At 59.1% G+C, this 17,207-nt stretch overlaps 1 protein-coding gene across 1 annotated transcript; it reads left to right on the plus strand.

Moving 5' to 3' along the window:
* The first annotated feature begins 2,308 nt into the window (after positions 1 to 2,308).
* MUC4 (mucin 4, cell surface associated) lies at positions 2,309 to 16,843 on the plus strand. Its single transcript, XM_048315063.1, has 27 exons — positions 2,309 to 6,544; positions 6,854 to 6,993; positions 7,183 to 7,347; positions 7,426 to 7,581; positions 7,714 to 7,844; positions 8,077 to 8,165; positions 8,472 to 8,648; positions 8,741 to 8,884; positions 8,982 to 9,101; positions 9,299 to 9,501; positions 10,210 to 10,288; positions 10,534 to 10,704; positions 10,894 to 10,995; positions 11,200 to 11,436; positions 11,823 to 11,957; positions 12,047 to 12,225; positions 12,323 to 12,482; positions 12,562 to 12,660; positions 13,236 to 13,418; positions 13,511 to 13,584; positions 13,886 to 13,950; positions 14,239 to 14,438; positions 14,647 to 14,815; positions 14,901 to 15,074; positions 15,944 to 15,981; positions 16,065 to 16,162; positions 16,384 to 16,843. The coding sequence occupies exons 1-27, from the start codon at positions 2,428 to 2,430 to the stop codon at positions 16,438 to 16,440; spliced, it is 7,662 nt and encodes a 2,553-aa protein (XP_048171020.1). The 5' UTR covers positions 2,309 to 2,427; the 3' UTR covers positions 16,441 to 16,843.
* Positions 16,844 to 17,207: the final 364 nt, after the last annotated feature.

A 17,207-nucleotide genomic window follows, 5' to 3' on the forward strand; every position in this document is an offset into this window, starting at 1 on the left:
TAAAACCTCCTGTTGAGTCCTCCCAGGCCTTTTTAGGGTGCAAAGTTCTCCCCATCCAGGGCTGCTGGAGTTAGTCACAGTATATCCCACCCCCAGGCCCAAGGCTGAGCACGGTTTTGCCTGCTCTGAGTGGGCAGTGCTTGCCTGCAGGGGAGCCCCCCGCAGCCGGGCCCCCCTTGCCCGGTGCCCCGCGGCTCCCGGCTGCCGCCTGACTCATGCCCGGGCAGGGAGTGGCGGCACCGGCATCGCCCCCACCCACGCGAGCACTGTTGTGCAACCGGGTGCCTCCTGGAGCCGGGAGCAGGTGCAGGAGTGGAGGGGTGGCTCCTGTGGGGTCCCAGAGACAGTGTCCGTGCTCACTCCCCCCTCCAAGTGGGTATCGAAGCCCCTTAGCTGGGTTTCCTGCAGCAGCAGGAAGGGATCTTGGGATCAGGTAGAGGAGGATCTTGGTGCCCAAACCCACCAGGTACCTGCTCTCTAGGATACTCTGCTCCAGAGCTGGTAGCTTCAGAGGAGAGACCCCGCCATACACAGTGAGGAAGGGCTGCCTCGGCATGATCGTGGATCCCTCCCTGTGGTAGATGGTACCTGGCCACAGCCTGTGTACCCAGAGCTCCCTCAGCTCTGGTCCTCTGGCCGCCCTGACCATGGACGGGGAACTGGTGCTGCTGTGAGCCCGGTCACGTGTCACTGCTTGGGACTCTGTGCTTCTGTGTTCCCATGTGAGGTGCAGCCACCATGGCAGGGCTGTCAGTGAAGTGAGGAAGGCACAACACCATCACTGACTTACTTCCCCCTCCTTAAGTGGTCCTGGAGCTGGGTGAGACCCTGTGAAGAAGCAAACTCATTTTCTGCAGTGACTTCCCTGGGTCCGTTCATGCAGCTGGGTCCATCCAGCCTCTGTCCCTGGTGGAAGGTGACCTGCAACCCAGGGCAATGCCTGGCACCATCGCCCGTGTGGGAACAACCCCCCCACTCCATCCGGGTTTGTGTGGGCGTTTGCCGCGATGGGCAGATAACGCCTGGGACCGGCAGTGCCGAAGGGGGGGACAGGGCAGGGCCAGTACGTGGGACCCCAAGGCATCAGTGGTAGCCTGCTCCTTCCTTCTTCCTCCTTGGTGACGGGCCAACCCCTGCCAGGGGTTATCGGCCGTGCAGCCGAGTGTGGAGGAACCTGACAGCAAACAGGAGGGTGCATGGGGGTGCAGAGCCCAGCACTGACCCACCCCTCCCAGAGATATTTGGGACCCCTGTCCCCACCTGTCATCCCAGTGCCTTTAGGCCAAGTAACTTTGAAAGCCCCCGGGTGCTCCCCAGGAGCTGGGGACCACAGCCTTGGGCTGTCAACAACGGGGTCAGCCCGGGAAGGACCCTAAAGCTTCCCATGGCAAAATGGGTGTGTCCCCCAGCAACAGTGGGTCCCCTGAACTGGGACGCTGCCACCTCAGCGCAGGCTGCGAGGACAGAGACGTCAGTGCCCCAGGCAGGGCACGTGGTGTCCCTGTCCCCCCCACCTGGGGGAGTGCTCACCGCCGGAGCCACCCGTTGCGCGCTCCCCTGAGGCAGTGAGAGCTGCAGCCCTGTCGCCTTCCTCCCTGACGCCCAAGAAGCACTATGGGGTGCCGGGGTCCGTGGCTGCTTTGGAGCTGGGTGCTGTGGGGGTTCTGGGTGCTGCCAGGTAAGTGCCAGGGTCCCTCGCACTGCTCCGGGCTGACCAGGTGGCTGATACCATGTGGGTGACGGGCTTTTAAACAACTCTCCGGCTGCTACAACGCTGCAAGGTCGAGCCCGAGGGCCCGGCCGGGGTTTGGCCCGTCTCTGTCCGCGGGTGCCAAAGCTTTGTCGTGGTCCCCAGTTGCAGCAGGGGAAGGTGGCAGGAATTGTGGATCAAATAGGGAGACTCACCCTGGGAGAAGGTGCCTGTCTTGTTCTTGGTCCTGCGGCAGAACGGAGGAGGGACAGGGGTGATGGGGACTCCGGGCTGTTCTTTTCCTCATCCTGCCCTCACCCACCTTCTGCACAAGCCGGGAAGATGAAGGGGCAGCCCCTTGTCCCCACGCTGGACCCATCAGAGTCGGGCAGCATCTCCCATGTGGCCGACAGCACGAGCGCCGAGCTGCCTTCAGACATGGGCATGTGCCAGGCGCTCCCCACAGCCGCAGCCGCACGGGCAGAGCTGCCCTCTCCCGCCGGCCCGACCACCGCCTCCGTGGGCAGCCAGAGCTCAGGTAAGGCCGGCAGGCAGCTGGCCGCGGGCAGGTTCCTGCCTGCTGGGGCCGCGGTGGGGTTGATCCAGCTGGAGCTGCCTTGTCTCGCTCCACAGGCATCCTGGTGCCACAGGCAACAGCGAGAGGGCTGCTCCCAGCTGAAAGCCGTGGTGAGCAGGAGGGGCCACCCAGCCCGGCAGCTCTCCCTGGGGGTCCAGCTATGCAAGGCAGCCCCCAGGCAGGGTCAGGGGCTGGGGTCTCCCCTCCAGATGCTGCCAGCCACCCAACCAGCGTCCCTCCAGCTCCCACCACCGCTTGGCACGTGCAGCTTCTGTCCTCCAAGCCAACGGGGCACGCGGTGAGTCTTGCCATGGGTGCTGTCACTGCAGAGGAGATGCCAGTGACAGCATGGACCACAGAGCCACTGCTCCCCCAGGATGAGCACAGCGCAGGGTCGTCACCCCCCAGGACAAGCAGGAGCTCTGCTGGGCCACGAGCCACTGCCATGCTCCTGTCCCAGCAGGTCGTACTGGGGCTGAGTGAGGCCACCTCACCTTTGGCCACAGCTGCCAGCATCTCTCAGGACAGGGGCAACCCCATGAACATGGCAGCAGCCTCAACCAGCCCCCCCAACACAGCCACGGAGGAAGCCAGCCTGGCAGCCCCACCATCTGCAGACCTCCCGAGTGCATCCTTGGCAAAGGTCACCTTTTCTTCTGCCACCATTGGCACCGGCAAGGCTACAGAACCAGGGACACGAACCTTATCCAACACTGACCACAGTGCCTCACAGGACCTTCCTGGGCCTCCCACTCAGCTGCCTCCAGCCCTTTTGCCCCAGCTTCCTGATGATGCTGCGCTGGGCACAGGGGAGACACCTCCCCCCAGCCACAGCACAGCCCCCACCGCTGCTGGACATGGGCTGCCTGGAGCCAATGCTGTCACCCAACCCCAGGCAACAACAGGAGCTCCGGGCACACTGGCTACAGTGATGGATGTCGTGGCTGGAGACCACATCCCACCTCTGGGAAGCACCAGTGCTGAGCTGGTGTCCATCAGGAATGAGGCCAAAGCCAAAGCCACAGCAGGCACTGCCATCTCAGAGACCAAGGACGTGCCAGGGGGGCTCAGCATGAGTCTGTCCCCACATGCAGCTCTCAATGATCCTGAGGGTTCCTCTTCAAGGCCCTTTCTGCGCTCCATGGGCTCTCTGCTCCCTCAGTCCCTCTCAACAGGCCTTGGGACCACCACAGCAGAGGCAGCTGCAGGCAGATCTCCTCCAGCCACTCGCAGCATGGCCATGCCCTTGTCCCTCATGGGCACCAGTGGAACAAAGCCAGACAGGGCCCCTCGAGCTGCTGCTGCTGCACCATCACCTTCCATTGCTGCATATGGCATCGGGACTGTGACAACTACCCATCCATCCTCCTTTGTTAGCAACACTCCAATTACTGAAGCAGGGATGGGATCAGCATCACTGGCCAGTGGCAGTGCCACTGCAATGCCAGGGGACACTGAAGCCACCCTGCCTGTACCTGATACACACCCCAGCCACAGCCAGCCAGGTCCCACAGCAGGCTCAACAACCCCAGGAAATGGTGTCACACCCAGATCTGCACAAACCCCGGTGCTCTGGGCTGGGCTCCAAATTGTGGAAGCTGCAGGGACAGAGATGCTGTCACCCAATGCTGCACCAGGCACTGGCACAGCTGTATCAGATACCCCTGGGGGGCCCAGAGCAGTCACTGTCCCCATGGCATCGCAAGCAGACATGCCCCCTCTCCTGGAAGGCAGAGCCAGTGTAGGGATGGCTCCGGAGGTGTCCCCATCCAGCATACCCCAAGAGATGGCAGCAATCACGTCCCCGCTGTCCCCAGCTGCCCCCCTGCAAGCAATGGGGGCTTCAGGTGACCTCCAGCCTGATGGCAGCACCACAGGGCGAGAGATGGGGATGGGGTTCCTGGAAGTGAGCACGGAGGAGAACCCAGGTGCCAGTGCAGCGGGGCCAGCTCCCAGCCACGTGATTGTCACTGCACGACCATCATCAGAGCCACCTGCCACTGAGGACAAGCCCACAGCTAGGATCACCTCGCCAGCTGTTGGCCACACAAATGCATGGGAGACTACAGCTTCATCCTGGCCAGGTGCCGCAGGTACCACTGCCCATGTGGACAGCACCCGCTCTGAGAGCGGCACCAAGGGTGCAGCACCCTCAGCCAGCACCAGCAGCACCCGTGTCCCTGACTCCAATGCCACTGGCACAAGCCTGGCCACCATGCTGGCCACCACACCATCCACCACCACATTCCTCAGCACTACCCTGCCAATCACCTCAACAGGTGGGGAGACCTTTGTGACCAGGGTCACCACAGCCACGCCATCTGCCACAGCACAGGCCACCAGCACCAGCAGTGCCCTATCCCTTGCTGTAACACACAGTGAGACAAGTGGAGGTGGGCAGCCTGTCCCATCCCCAGCAGCACGTAACCCCTTGGTGGAGACAACTCTTGGATCCTGGGACATCCTTGGTTCCAGCACTGCTGTTGCAATGTCCAACTCTCTCCTCCCCAGCCTGCACAGCCCAGCAGAGGAGGCAACAACAGCCCCCTTATCCCTGCTTGGTGTTGGTGCAACTGGGGTGGCAGCAGCTGGACAGACTCCCACCGAGTCAGCAAAAGGCACCACTTCTCCTACACCCATCAGCTACCACGACATGGGATTAGCAGCAAGCACGTCACCTCCTGCCTTCCAGACATCTCCAGGGGGACCTGCCTGGGGGGAGAAAACAGCCACCACTGCAGGCAGCACCACAGACACTGCTGCAGGAAACACCACAGCCACCACTGCAGGAAACACCACGGTCACCGCTGCAGGCAGCACCACAGCCACTGCTGCAGGGAACACCACAGCCACCACTGCAGGAAACAACACAGCCATCACTGCAGGGAACGCCACAGCCACCGCTGCAGGGAACGCCACAGCCACTGCTGCAGGAAACGCCACAGCCATTGCTGCAGGGAATGCCACAGCCATTGCTGCAGGGAATGCCACAGCCACTGCTGCAGGGAACGCTACAGCCACCACTGCAGGGAACACCACAGCCACCGCTGCAGGGAACTCCACAGCCACCGCTGCAGGCAGCACCACAGCCACCACTGCAGGGAACACCACAGCCACCGCTGCAGGGAACGCCACAGCCACCGCTGCAGGGAACACCACAGCCACCACTGCAGGGAACACCACAGCCATTGCTGCAGGGAACACCACAGCCATCGCTGCAGGGAACACCACAGCCATCGCTGCAGGAAACACCAGAGCCATCGCTGCAGGGAACGCTACAGCCATCGCTGCAGGGAACGCCACAGCCATCGCTGCAGGGAACGCCACAGCCACTGCTGCAGGGAACTCCACAGCCACCACTGCAGGAAACACCACAGCCACCGCTGCAGGGAACACCACAGCCACCACTGCAGGGAACGCCACAGCCATCGCTGCAGGGAACACCACAGCCATCGCTGCAGGGAACACCACAGCCACCACTGCAGGGAACTCCACAGCCACCACTGCAGGGAACACCACAGCCACCACTGCAGGGAACACCACAGCCACTGCTGCAGGGAACGCCACAGCCATCGCTGCAGGAAACACCAGAGCCACCGCTGCAGGGAACGCCACAGCCACTGCTGCAGGGAACGCCACAGCCCTCGCTGCAGGGAACGCCACAGCCCTCGCTGCAGGAAACACCACAGCCACCGCTGCAGGGAACGCCACAGCCACCGCTGCAGGGAACTCCACAGCCACTGCTGCAGGCAGCACCACAGCCATTGCTGCAGGGAACACCACAGCCACTGCTGCAGGGAATGCCACAGCCATCGCTGCAGGGAACGCCACAGCCCCCGCTGCAGGGAACACCACAGCCATCGCTGCAGGGAACGCCACAGCCCCCGCTGCAGGGAACACCACAGCCACCACTGCAGGGAATGCCACAGCCACCGCTGCAGGGAACACCACAGCCACCACTGCAGGGAACTCCACAGCCACCACTGCAGGGAACTCCACAGCCACCACTGCAGGGAACACCACAGCCATTGCTGCAGGCAGCACCACAGCTATTGCATCCACAGCCCCAGTGAGCCCAGCCAAGGAGGTGGGAAGTCTCTCAGCCCCAGGAACCACGGCACCAGTGAGACAAACAGCCACCACCAGCCCTGCCACCGCCCTGGCTGATCCCTTTGGGACACAGAGAGGACCATCCACAGCACCAAGCACATCTGCCCGCACCACCACTGGGCACAGAAATCCTGCCCCTGAGCCCCAACCCCCCCATGAGCTTATCAGTAAGTAGATTTTCTTTTTCCCAAAGCCAAGAGTAGGAAAGGGGTTTTCAGCCAGTCAAGCCCTGGGATGGATGAGGCCTGGTCCAGGGTATCTCATATGCGTAGCACATTGGGCTGCCAGATTCATGGGAAAAGGCAAAATTGGACATTTGAGAGCATCCCAAAAGTGGGTTAAAAATTGGGTTACAACCCATCAGAGCACAGGCACAGCATCCTGGCAGCAAGCAGGTAGGTTTGTCCTGACTGCAGGATGGATAAAAAGACATTAATGATTTTACACCTTTTCCGTTGATCTCCTGCCCATGCCAGAGCCAGCGGCCTCACTCTACCCCTTTGGCATGGAAGGAGGGGACCAAGAGTATGTCCAGAGGATGGTGGACTTCAACTCACCCCTGTTCAAGCCAGAGATTGGATTTCCCTTTGGGAAGTCGCTGCGAGATACTCTCTACGTGAGTGCCCCCCTTGCTGAGCACGTAATGGATGTGCCACCTTTTTGGTAAAAAAAACCCCAATGAAATGGAGCAGAAACCAAATTTCATCTGAATATCTTTTTTTTTACATTCAAAATGGTTGGTTTCTGCTCACCCATGGAGGCTAAAACGTATCCCAGTCAGCAAATAACAAGTTCTTTTGCTTAGTTTACAGATAACGGACAGATCATTTTTCCACCCACGGACAACTACATCCCATCCAACCCCAACCCCCCTCCCCGGGGCTTCACTGGCCAGGAAAGCTTGCCAATGGTGGCTGTCTTTTGGGATGATGCAGACTTTTCCAAGGGTGTTGGCACCACCTGGTACCAGGTGAGGGCCACCAGAGGTGTTCTGGGAGAATCCAGTTCCTGGCTCACTCATTTAACTCTCTCTCTTGCCATCTGGCAGGAGTACTCTACACTCAGCTCTACACAAGACCCCGTTGTGCAGGATGTGGAAGCAAAGATTGAGAAATACCTGAAAATCTCCTATGTAGCAAAATGGACCTTGAAGGTGACGTGGGAAAAGGCTCCAGCATACCCATCCCGGAGGGATGACACTCAGGTGAGCAGTGGGGGACCCAGGTGACAGAGAGGACTGTTGGTGGCTGTTTCAAGTCTCACCGCCTCATTCTGGGCTGCAGGGAGAGCAGGGGAGGTTTTGGGGGTGCTAAGGGGGTGCCTTGGGTTTCTCCAGACGAGCACATACCAGGCAGTTCTCACCACCGACGGGAACCGCTCCTTCGCCCTGCTGCTCTACCAGGATGGTGGGATGCGCTGGGACTACACCAAGCTGGCTGCAGCCAATGTGCTGATCGGCTTCTCCAGGTGCTGCACGTGTGTCACTGGGTTTTGGGACAGCAGGGATTTGTTCCAGCACTGTGTTGGGACTGTCCGAGGCATTACCCCCAGGAGAGCCCAGCTGCCACTCATAGAGCAACCCCACCCCATTTAAACACTTTCTCTTGCAAACTGCAGCAGTTCCCACCCCAGCTGCTCTATGGGGAGAGGAGGAGGGCTGTGTTGGAAGGATGACCCCAAACCTCATCTCTCCACACAGCGGCAATGGCTATGCCCAAAACAATGAGCTGACCCGGAAGCCACCAGCTGCCAAGTACCGACCAGACCAGCACAGCAGCACCGACTCCGGTACGGCACTGGGGGGTCCTCGGGCGGGTGGGGAAGCGGGACCTGTGTGCTCTGTGCTGGGAGTGTGACCCCAGCACCCATCCCTGGGAGGTGACGGGCCAGCAAAGCCACTGGACAAGAGCTGGCCACCAAGAGCAGGCTGTGGGTGTCCCCTGTCCTGCTGTGGCTTGCCACAGCCCCGCTGGCTCTAGAGGGAGCCTGGAGACCTCGTGTGAGGTCAGTGGCCAGGGACAGCTGTCCCACGGGATCCCTCAGCACAAGGTGAGACCCCAGCTGAGCGGTGCCGATCTCTGGTTGCTGCCCCAGATGTGCGCGGGCTGTGGATTTACAGACTGGACAGTCGCTCCCGGGTGAATTACAGGCTGCAGTGCCTGGCGTGGCTGGACACAGAGCCAGCGCCGGCCACCTGGAACAGACAGCTGCCACCGTGCCCCTGCTCCCGGCCCCAGGCAGAGCTGGATCCCCGCTACCACTGGAGCAGAGGTACCAAGGACAGCCCCCCAGGACCAGCTGCAGAGTGGGAGGATGGTCCCTTCCTGCTCTGAGGACAGCTGTGATGCCCCCCACTATTTCAGGCCCAGCAGACACCTCCGTGAGGATGCTGCGCACTGCATCCCCCAGCCCAGCTGGAGCTGGGGTGCGATGTCTGTACCAAGGTGGGAGCTTGCTTGAAGGCTGGCAGGAGAGATCATGGAGCCTTCCCTTCCACACTGCCACTGGTAAGTGGGAGCTGGCATTCCCTCACCCTGAAATATCCCAAGCATCAAGTACAGGCAGAGCAAGGGCTCTGACACACCCCAGCACCTTCCTCCACAGACAAGGAGCTGGAAGCATTTGACTGGTGCTGCCGGCGTGTGGGGAAGCCCCTGTTCTGTGCCAGGTTTGCTGAGAAGAGACCGAGGGTTGGCTGTGAGGGATACGTGCCGCCCACACCCGGTGAGTCCCCAGGCTCTGCCTCTGCTGTGCCAGGGCACTGAGCTGTGCATGGACCCCATGCATTACTCACACTTTGCAGTATGCCAGTGCGGGCTGCTGAGCCACCACAGCTCTGGGGCTGCTCTTCTCCCTGAAATGACACCAACATTTGCTCTTCTTCCTCCCCCCAAAACGGCTCCATCCCCTTTGGACCCCAGCTGGTGCCTTCGGGGACCCTCACATCACCACCCTGGATGGACTCACCTACACCTTCAATGGGCTCGGGGATTTTGTCCTGCTACTGGCCAGTGATGCCCAGACCAGCTTCATTTTGCAAGGACGCACAGCACAGACTGGCATGGCCCAGGCCACCAACTTTGTGGCCTTTGCTGCCCAGTACATCTCCAACACCACCACAACAGTGAGTAGGAGTGCCCTGGGTATGAGTCTGAGCCTCTAATGGGAGGGACCCCTCTGGCAAGCTGGGCATCACCTCTGCATCACCTACAAGTGGGTGGGACCTGAGGGGCATGCCGTCTCCTTTTCCTGCCACCTCCCGCTACTCCAACAAAGTACTAATAGTGGTTGGATGGACTAATATTCACCAGGCACAGGTCTAACAACTCCTTCTAATGGGCCAGCAAGGGCTGGAGACTCTGAAGGAACATGGTCTGCTTCACCTTCTTCATTGCACACTCTTTGTCCTGACACTTTAGTACAAGCGACTGCTCTTCCTGACTTTGCAGAATTGCTCCCCACACCCGTTTAGTTTCATTAAGCAGAATGTCCTGGTGTCACCAGGAACAGCCATTGAATAGCATGAGGAGGGGGCTCAGAGCTGGCAGCCCACCAGCACAGCTCTCCATGCTGTCGAGGTCAGCTGAGCAGTGGTGGTGGCGTGGGTGTGCCCCTTGCCAGTGGTGATGGGCACCTGGCTGTCCTCTTCTGTGCAAACATCAAAGCTGCTGTGTCGTGTGTCTGCTGGGGTGAAGAACACACCAACGCAGGCCCCAGGGCTGAGCCTCTCTTCATGGGCTGGAGGAGGATGGGATTTAATTGTTCCCAGCATGGGGGGACAGCAGGAAGGGAAAGCAGAGGGGCTGACTGGGACATCCACCATGATTTTCAGGTTGAGTGGACCTTGGGGAGCCAGGATGACATCCAAGTCCTCCTGAACAACGAAACTGTCCAGTTTTCCTATTCCCAAGGTGAGCAAGATCTGCTGTTAAATGCTAACTGTATGTGGGGAGGACCAGAGATGTCCCCATCCCCTGGGACCAGCCCTGCCCCGTGCGAGGGCAGCCATCCTGAGATCCATCAAACGTCTCTCACCTGCAGCTGTCCCTGATTTAGGTGGGGTGGATGGGGAGCACTTCCCTCCATGAATCCATGGTCGTCGTTTCAGATCCCAGCCTTGTGTGGACTCTCCCTCTGTGCTCCCCTTCTCTTGCAGACCTGGGTGATGAGGTCTACTACAGCCCTGGTGTCCTGCTAATCAACGCCTCCTCTGTCACGGCTGTCTTCAATGGGGCCATCTCTGTCTCCATCTCGGCTGCCTCTGGGATCCTCAGCGTGGTCTGCAGCCTGCCCGACTGGTACCGAAACAGCACCAGGGGCCTCCTGGGTGAGGGCTTCTGGCACCGCCGCAGAGCCGGGGTGCAAATTCTCTTCCCACTCTAAAGTAGGCTAGAAAACTGGGGAATTGTGCTTGTGAGGGCAGGGACACCTGGGTGTAAACTAAACACTGGCCAGCACCAGAGAGGAGGTCAACCCTGGCAGGGAGGATTCCAGTCCTCTGGTGCTGCTCCACCAGGTGTGTGGGACCATGACCCCACAGATGACTTCCAGATGCCAAGTGGTACCAGCATCCCAGTGAACAGCAGTGAGGAGAAGATCTACAGCTACGGGATGACCTGTAAGTCCGGGCTTAGGATCTCCCTTGATGATTCCCTCCTTCTTGCACCTTCTGGCCATGCTTTGGCTTGAGATACCTAAACACTTGCCTGAGCAAAAGCAGTGCCAAGGGAAGGTGTTTGGTGTCCCCACTGCTCTGTGAAAAGGAACCCTAAAATACAACAAACCTTAAAATGGCCTGTATACATGGTGTGCTCTCTTGCAGGGGCTGTTGGGGAGCACAGCCTGTTCGCTCAGCCTCTGGACTCAGCAGCACTGAACTTCACACCCTTCTTCTTGTCTCGGCTGCGGCAGGAGAATGAAAGCCAGTACCAGCTGGCAGCCTCGCAGTGTCACGGCAGCAAGGAGTGCATCTACGATTCGCTGAGCACAGGGAGCTTGACCCTGGGCCTGGCCACCCAGAGCCTTGCAGCCGACTTCCAGCAGAGGAAGACAGCACTCAGTAAGTGGAACACATCCTCACCTCCGAGAGGGCATGGCTTGGATGTAACTGGGCAGTGCCCTGCTCCTTTCCTGGGCTCTCTTGCTTCGTATGAGACAGGAGAGAAGTCACCAAGATCTTGGATTTGCACTGCCCAGCTGGCTTGTCTCCGGTCCTGGGAGATGCTACCAGGAGGACAGTTGCCACCAAGATTTTGGAACTGCATTTCCTGGAACTGCATTTCTGGCTTGTCTCCAAACCTGGGAGATGCCACCATGCTGTGCAACATAAGGGCCTTGTTGGTGGGAAGCCATGACAAGTTCTGCCTGGGGTCCCGTCCTCACTGAGGGGGACTCAGAGCCAAGGGGTGACACGGCCACTTGTGTGCTGGGCTGCTCTTTCCTCAGATGCCTTCCCTCCCGTCATCACCGGTGACCCATCAATCACAGCCTTCAGGACAGAGAGGGTCAGAAGGCAGTACCAGGCCTTGGGGGCAGGTGCACGCTTCATTCCCCATCTCTCACCAGAGCTCAACATATCGGGTAAGGAAGGAGAGATGGAGCAGCTGGGATGGGAAGGAATGGGATGGAATTCTTCTGCCACCTTTAACTGGCATCTCTCCTCCTGGCAGAGAATGGCACCCTGATATGGGAACCCCACGGGATAGCCCCATTCACCATCAGCCTGGAGGCTGTTGGGTCCAACAACATCTCTGCACTCCTCCAGCTCCGCTTCACCCTTTGCAGATGCAGCAGGAGCCAGGAGTGTGACTACAGCAACACTGTCACTGTCAGGGAGTCTTCCCTGCAGGTAGTGTGCCTGTCCCCACGCCAGCTGTGCTGGCTGTCTTCTCTGTCCACTCACCCTCCTCACATTCCCTAAGCCAGTGTCACCATCCCCTTCCCAGCTGGCAGCCTGCAGATGTGAGAGTGGCTACTCGGGTCCCTTCTGCCAGGACCCTCCAGACCCCTGCGCCCAGGGATGCTTCCCCGGCGTGGGATGTGACCCTTTCAGTGGCTGTGGCCCCTGCCCAGCTGGCCTGACAGGGGATGGACAGCACTGCTCAGGTGACAAGGGCTCACACCACAGCCACTGGGACCCCAGCCGAGGCGTTTGTCCCGGTGCCATAGTGCATTGCCTCGGCAGATATCGATGAGTGTGCGCAGGGGACGGAGTGCCCAGGGAACAGCACCTGCACCAACACCGTGGGCAGCTACATCTGCTCCTGCCTGGCCAGTGAGCAGGGTGAGTATGGGGTCCCTGGCAGGCATGGTCCTTGTCCTCATAACCACCAGGCTCTGTGGAGAGAGTTCCTGAGGGACCCAGGCGGGCCAGAGAGGAGAGGAGGGAGAGCTGGCTGAGCTCTGTGCCCAAACCCTTGCTGTCATTAACAGAAGGGACCAGAGTCCAGCTACCACTCGTGTTCCCAGGCCATAGATCTCACTAATCCGCTGGGAAGGGAGATTTTTCCCATGCAATTTTTCTCCTTGAGAAAAATTCTCATCCCAGCAAAGTTCAAATGCACATGCGGAAGTTGGGGGCTAAATCAAGCTCTGTTTTAAGATTGCTGTGGTGGGGTTGGGTTGATGGCTTTTGCTCTTGTTCTAATGCATCAGTCTGGGATTTAAGAAGGGCAAATGGCTCCAGCTGGGAGGAGGGAGAGTGGGGCTTTTCCTTGAATTTGTACTAAAACTCCTAACACAAAGAAAGAAAAACAAAACTTGGAAAAAAGGCCTTACGAATCAGCTGAGGATGGCTCAGTGAGCTGGGGCTCTGCCCTGCAGCCAGGTTCATACCTTACCATGCTCTCCGTCCCACAGGTGAGAGGCCAGGCTGTGGCTCAGCCTGTGGCTACCACTCCTGCCCTGAGGGCTACTGCAGCAACGGGGGACACTGCCACCTTCACCCCATCACCTGTGCCCCTACCTGCGCCTGCCCTCCGGCTTTCACCGACCAGCGCTGCCTGGTGGCAGGGGGGGATTTTCGGCCACTGCCCAGCTCAGGTGGGTACCTGTGCCCTGCATGGGGTGAAACCCAACCCCACTCACCCTGGTCCTGGGATGCCAGAGCCACCTCTGTGGCTTTCCCCCAGCAGATCTCCCTCGGAGAAGCATCCAGATGAGGATCAAGACGCTGCAAAACACCACTGCTGAGGAAGTCAACAGCACTGTATGTCACTGGAGGGGATGGGCTCAGAGCAGGGGACACACTGGCATACTGGGCAATGTGGCAGCTTGGGGTGCCCATGCCTCTGTATGCCCTCCCACGGGATCTCTGGGCATAAGGGGAGGAAGCACCAAGTGCACGATTATGACTGCAGCTGTGGCCATGTGCCACGTCCCCAGCAAATGAACCAAAGGCCAGAGCAGCCCTTGGGGCTTGGCCACCATGCCCACAACACTCATCAACCTTTCCCCATCCTGGTGTCATTCTGCCCTCCCCTAATGCCTTCTTCCTCCCCCCACTGCAGGTCTCAGCCATCCTGGACTCCCTGGAGGTAAAGGCTTTCCAGAGCAACACCAACATTACCCAGACGTGAGTTAGATGTGAAGCAGTCCGTGACCACTCCAAGGATCTGGTGGAGCAGGGCTGAGCATGGGCCCGGGGAGTTTGGTGCACAAAGGGCATTTTCCCCCAGCTCAGAATCTGTTTTTCCAGCCCTCATGCTAGTAAACACTTGGAGACACCAGCCAGTTGGCACCTTCCATTCCTGCCTCATCCCTTCTTTACCATCACGCAAATGGGGATACTGAGGCACGGTGAGGCTCAGTCACTCTGTGAGGCAGCAGCAGCTCTGCCAGCAGCCCCCTCTTTTCTCTGCAGGACAGACAGCGATGGCTTCACCTTTGTGGTGGTGGCCGAGTTTGCCTATGACAGCCGCGGCACCGTCATCCACTTCCTGAACGAGGAGCTGCCCGCGGCCATCACCAGCGCCTTCAACGCGCGACGGGGGCGACGGGAGGCAGGCACGGGGCTCCTCTTCCAGCGCCTGCACCAGGACAACATCACTGACCTGGTGAAGCGTGAGTTGCTCCTGGCACTGAGCTGGGGAGTGCAGGAGGATTACCCCACTGTCCCCATTGTCCCCATAACCCTGGCGATTGGTTCACACTCATGGGGGAGGCACGTGGGCAGCCCCCCAACCCCAGGCATGGACCCAGCTTGGGGAGACTTGGGGAAGCATCAAGAGGTGTTGCTGCAAGGCTGAACCCATGTGCTTTCCCTCCCCAGTGACAGTGGACGAGCTGAGGGACTATTTCCCCTGCTCTCTGTATGGCTACAAAGGCTATCGGCTCCACTACATGGGGACCATCGGCTTCGTCTGCATCTCCCCGTGCAAGATGGGCTATTGCCAACACGGTGGCCAGTGCCAGCACCTGCCCGAGGGGCCCACGTGCAGGTAGCAACAGCCCTGGGGTGGACGAGGCCACCCTGCACAGCTGCTTCTCCCCATGGCATCACTGCTCCTCCCTCCCCATCCACAGCTGCCTGCCCTTCTCCATCTACTCCCCGGCTGGCGCCCAGTGCGAGTGGCTGGCCATCAGCCTGGCTGCCTTTCTCGGCATCCTGCTGGGAGCCCTGGCTCTGCTCTGCCTCCTGTTTGCCATCGCCTGCCTGGCCCTGCACCTCTGCCGCCAGCACCGCCGCCAGCACCAGGGGTGAGCCTTGGGCTGGACCTGCACAGGGGAGGGTGCTGGGCGTGTGGCAGGTTGGGTGTCAGAGAGAAAAACTGATCGAAAATCCACATTTGAAAGATCCACCACTGGTAGAACTCTGGTTTGGGCAGGGGGGCCCTGCCCTGGGGGAAGGGTTGGGTGACCTTTTAACATCTTACAGCCCCTTTCCCAGGCATCTGCTGCTCGGGGGGGATGGGGGAGGGGGGGTGCGATAGCATCAGTGGGTTGAACATTAGCTCATTAGCTTTCCTTTTTTCCCCCATGTTAGGGAATGTTTGCATTTCTTCCTCATCCCACCCAGTACTCGGTTACAGACTGGCTTTCTATTTAATTTTAATTTGAATGCCACCCAAATTATTTCCACTGCAATTCACATGGGTCTGGAAAGAGCTGGCCTGGAGTGAGGAAGAAGTCGTTTCAGGATTGGACCTTGCTCTTCTGCAGAGCAGGGAGTTAGCAGAAGAATGGCAAAGTGCAAGGCTGGGGTGGAAACACCAGCATCTCCTTCCCCGCTCCCCAGCCCTTGGTCCTGCAGTGGCAATCCACACTCAGGGGAAGCTTAGACCCCCAAGCCCATGGCTCTGGTCAGAGCTGTGTCCTGCCCATGCTCCCAGCTCCCTGCCAGCCCTGGAGCCAGGGATCTCCGGGAAGATCCTCTGTTCATTTGCACTTGTGGCAAGGAAAGAAATTGTGTGTGCACAACAACTGGGGCTTTTCCTCCTCTTACAGCCCCATCTTAACCCTGCAGTCAGTCACTGCTCCCCTTTGCCATCTGACTCAGACACCAGGATCAGGCAGGCGTTTTCCCAGCCTCTGCTAACCTGTTGTCCCTTTTCTGTCCCCTCTCTCAGGGCCAAGGAGACCTTGTGGAGGACACGACCCTTTTCCTGTGAGTACATGCCTGTAAAACTCCCCCAACCATGGCTCTGCTTCACCCCAGTCCTCAAGCTCTGCTCATCTTCCCGGCTCCAGCTTTAACGATGGCAGGAGAGCAAGCAGAGCCCACCCTCTCCCACTCCCTGGAAAGGCATTGGAAACTGCAGCTCCAGGCCATTGACCCCTCAGTCCAGGTCTGCCCTGGGGTTACTGTCTCCATGGGGTGTTGGGGTGGGGAACTTTGGGCTGGGGATGGAATACTGGCCCTGTGCCTCAAAGGTGCTCCGGAGCTGTGCCTCATCCTGAAGCATCACGGATGCTTTGGCCAGCACTGGGATCTGTGCCACTGTCTGAACTCGTCGCTAGGCACAGAGCCAGTGCCACACTGACAGCATGGCCTGTCCCTCCTTTACAGATAAGAATCCAGAGACCCCACGTTATGCCTCCCAGCCAGCCCCCCCAGCAGCCCTAACCTGCCACTGGTCCTGTTCTGGCACCTCCAGGCTCACAGAGAAGCCAGACGCTGCTGCCTGCTCCACTGCTTGCTGTCAAGGTCTGCAGCAGCAGTAACACATGGAAGCAGGGGACAGGCAGCTGCCTTTTGGGCTGTGGGAGGATTCACTCTGGAGGAAGTGCTTTTTTGAATGAAAAATGTGGGTTTATGTGGGGTGACCAAAGCAGAATTTCACTTTCCCCTGACTACCTGCAGAGACAACAGGGACCATCCTTAAATGTTTCTGCACCAGGGTATGCACTAGTGTGATATAACCAGACCCTGCAGAGCCCCTGAGAGCAGGGTCAGGTGGGGCAATGCAGTGCTTGTAACCCCTTAGGAACCAAATAGAATAAACCAAAAATGTTGGCTTGCTGTTCAATTATCTGCACCTCATGGGTCCCTGCTCCAACCCTGCTTCACTGTCGTCGAGCCTTCAAGTCCCTGCTTTCTGCTGGTCCCATGCACAGAACCAAAGTGAAAATGGATGTAGATTTTTTTGGTTGCTTCATCCCCTCATTTTCGCTACCAAGCTACAAGTCTCTTCACACTGCTTTCATGGATACTGCTTACAGTGGCTCAGATCATGCAGGTCGGGCTCTGGTCTCCACAAACATCCCACAGCCCTTCAACCCTGTGATTAGGAGATGTTGATCCAAGGAGGGTGTATCAGACCCCATCAGACCTCCAACTCCCACCCCATTCACTGCCCTAGACCCTGGCTTATCTGCATTTCCAGCACTAAA

This window comes from Corvus hawaiiensis, chromosome 10 (genome assembly GCF_020740725.1).
Source record: "Corvus hawaiiensis isolate bCorHaw1 chromosome 10, bCorHaw1.pri.cur, whole genome shotgun sequence".
In the NCBI taxonomy this organism is placed as follows: Eukaryota; Metazoa; Chordata; class Aves; order Passeriformes; family Corvidae; genus Corvus; species Corvus hawaiiensis.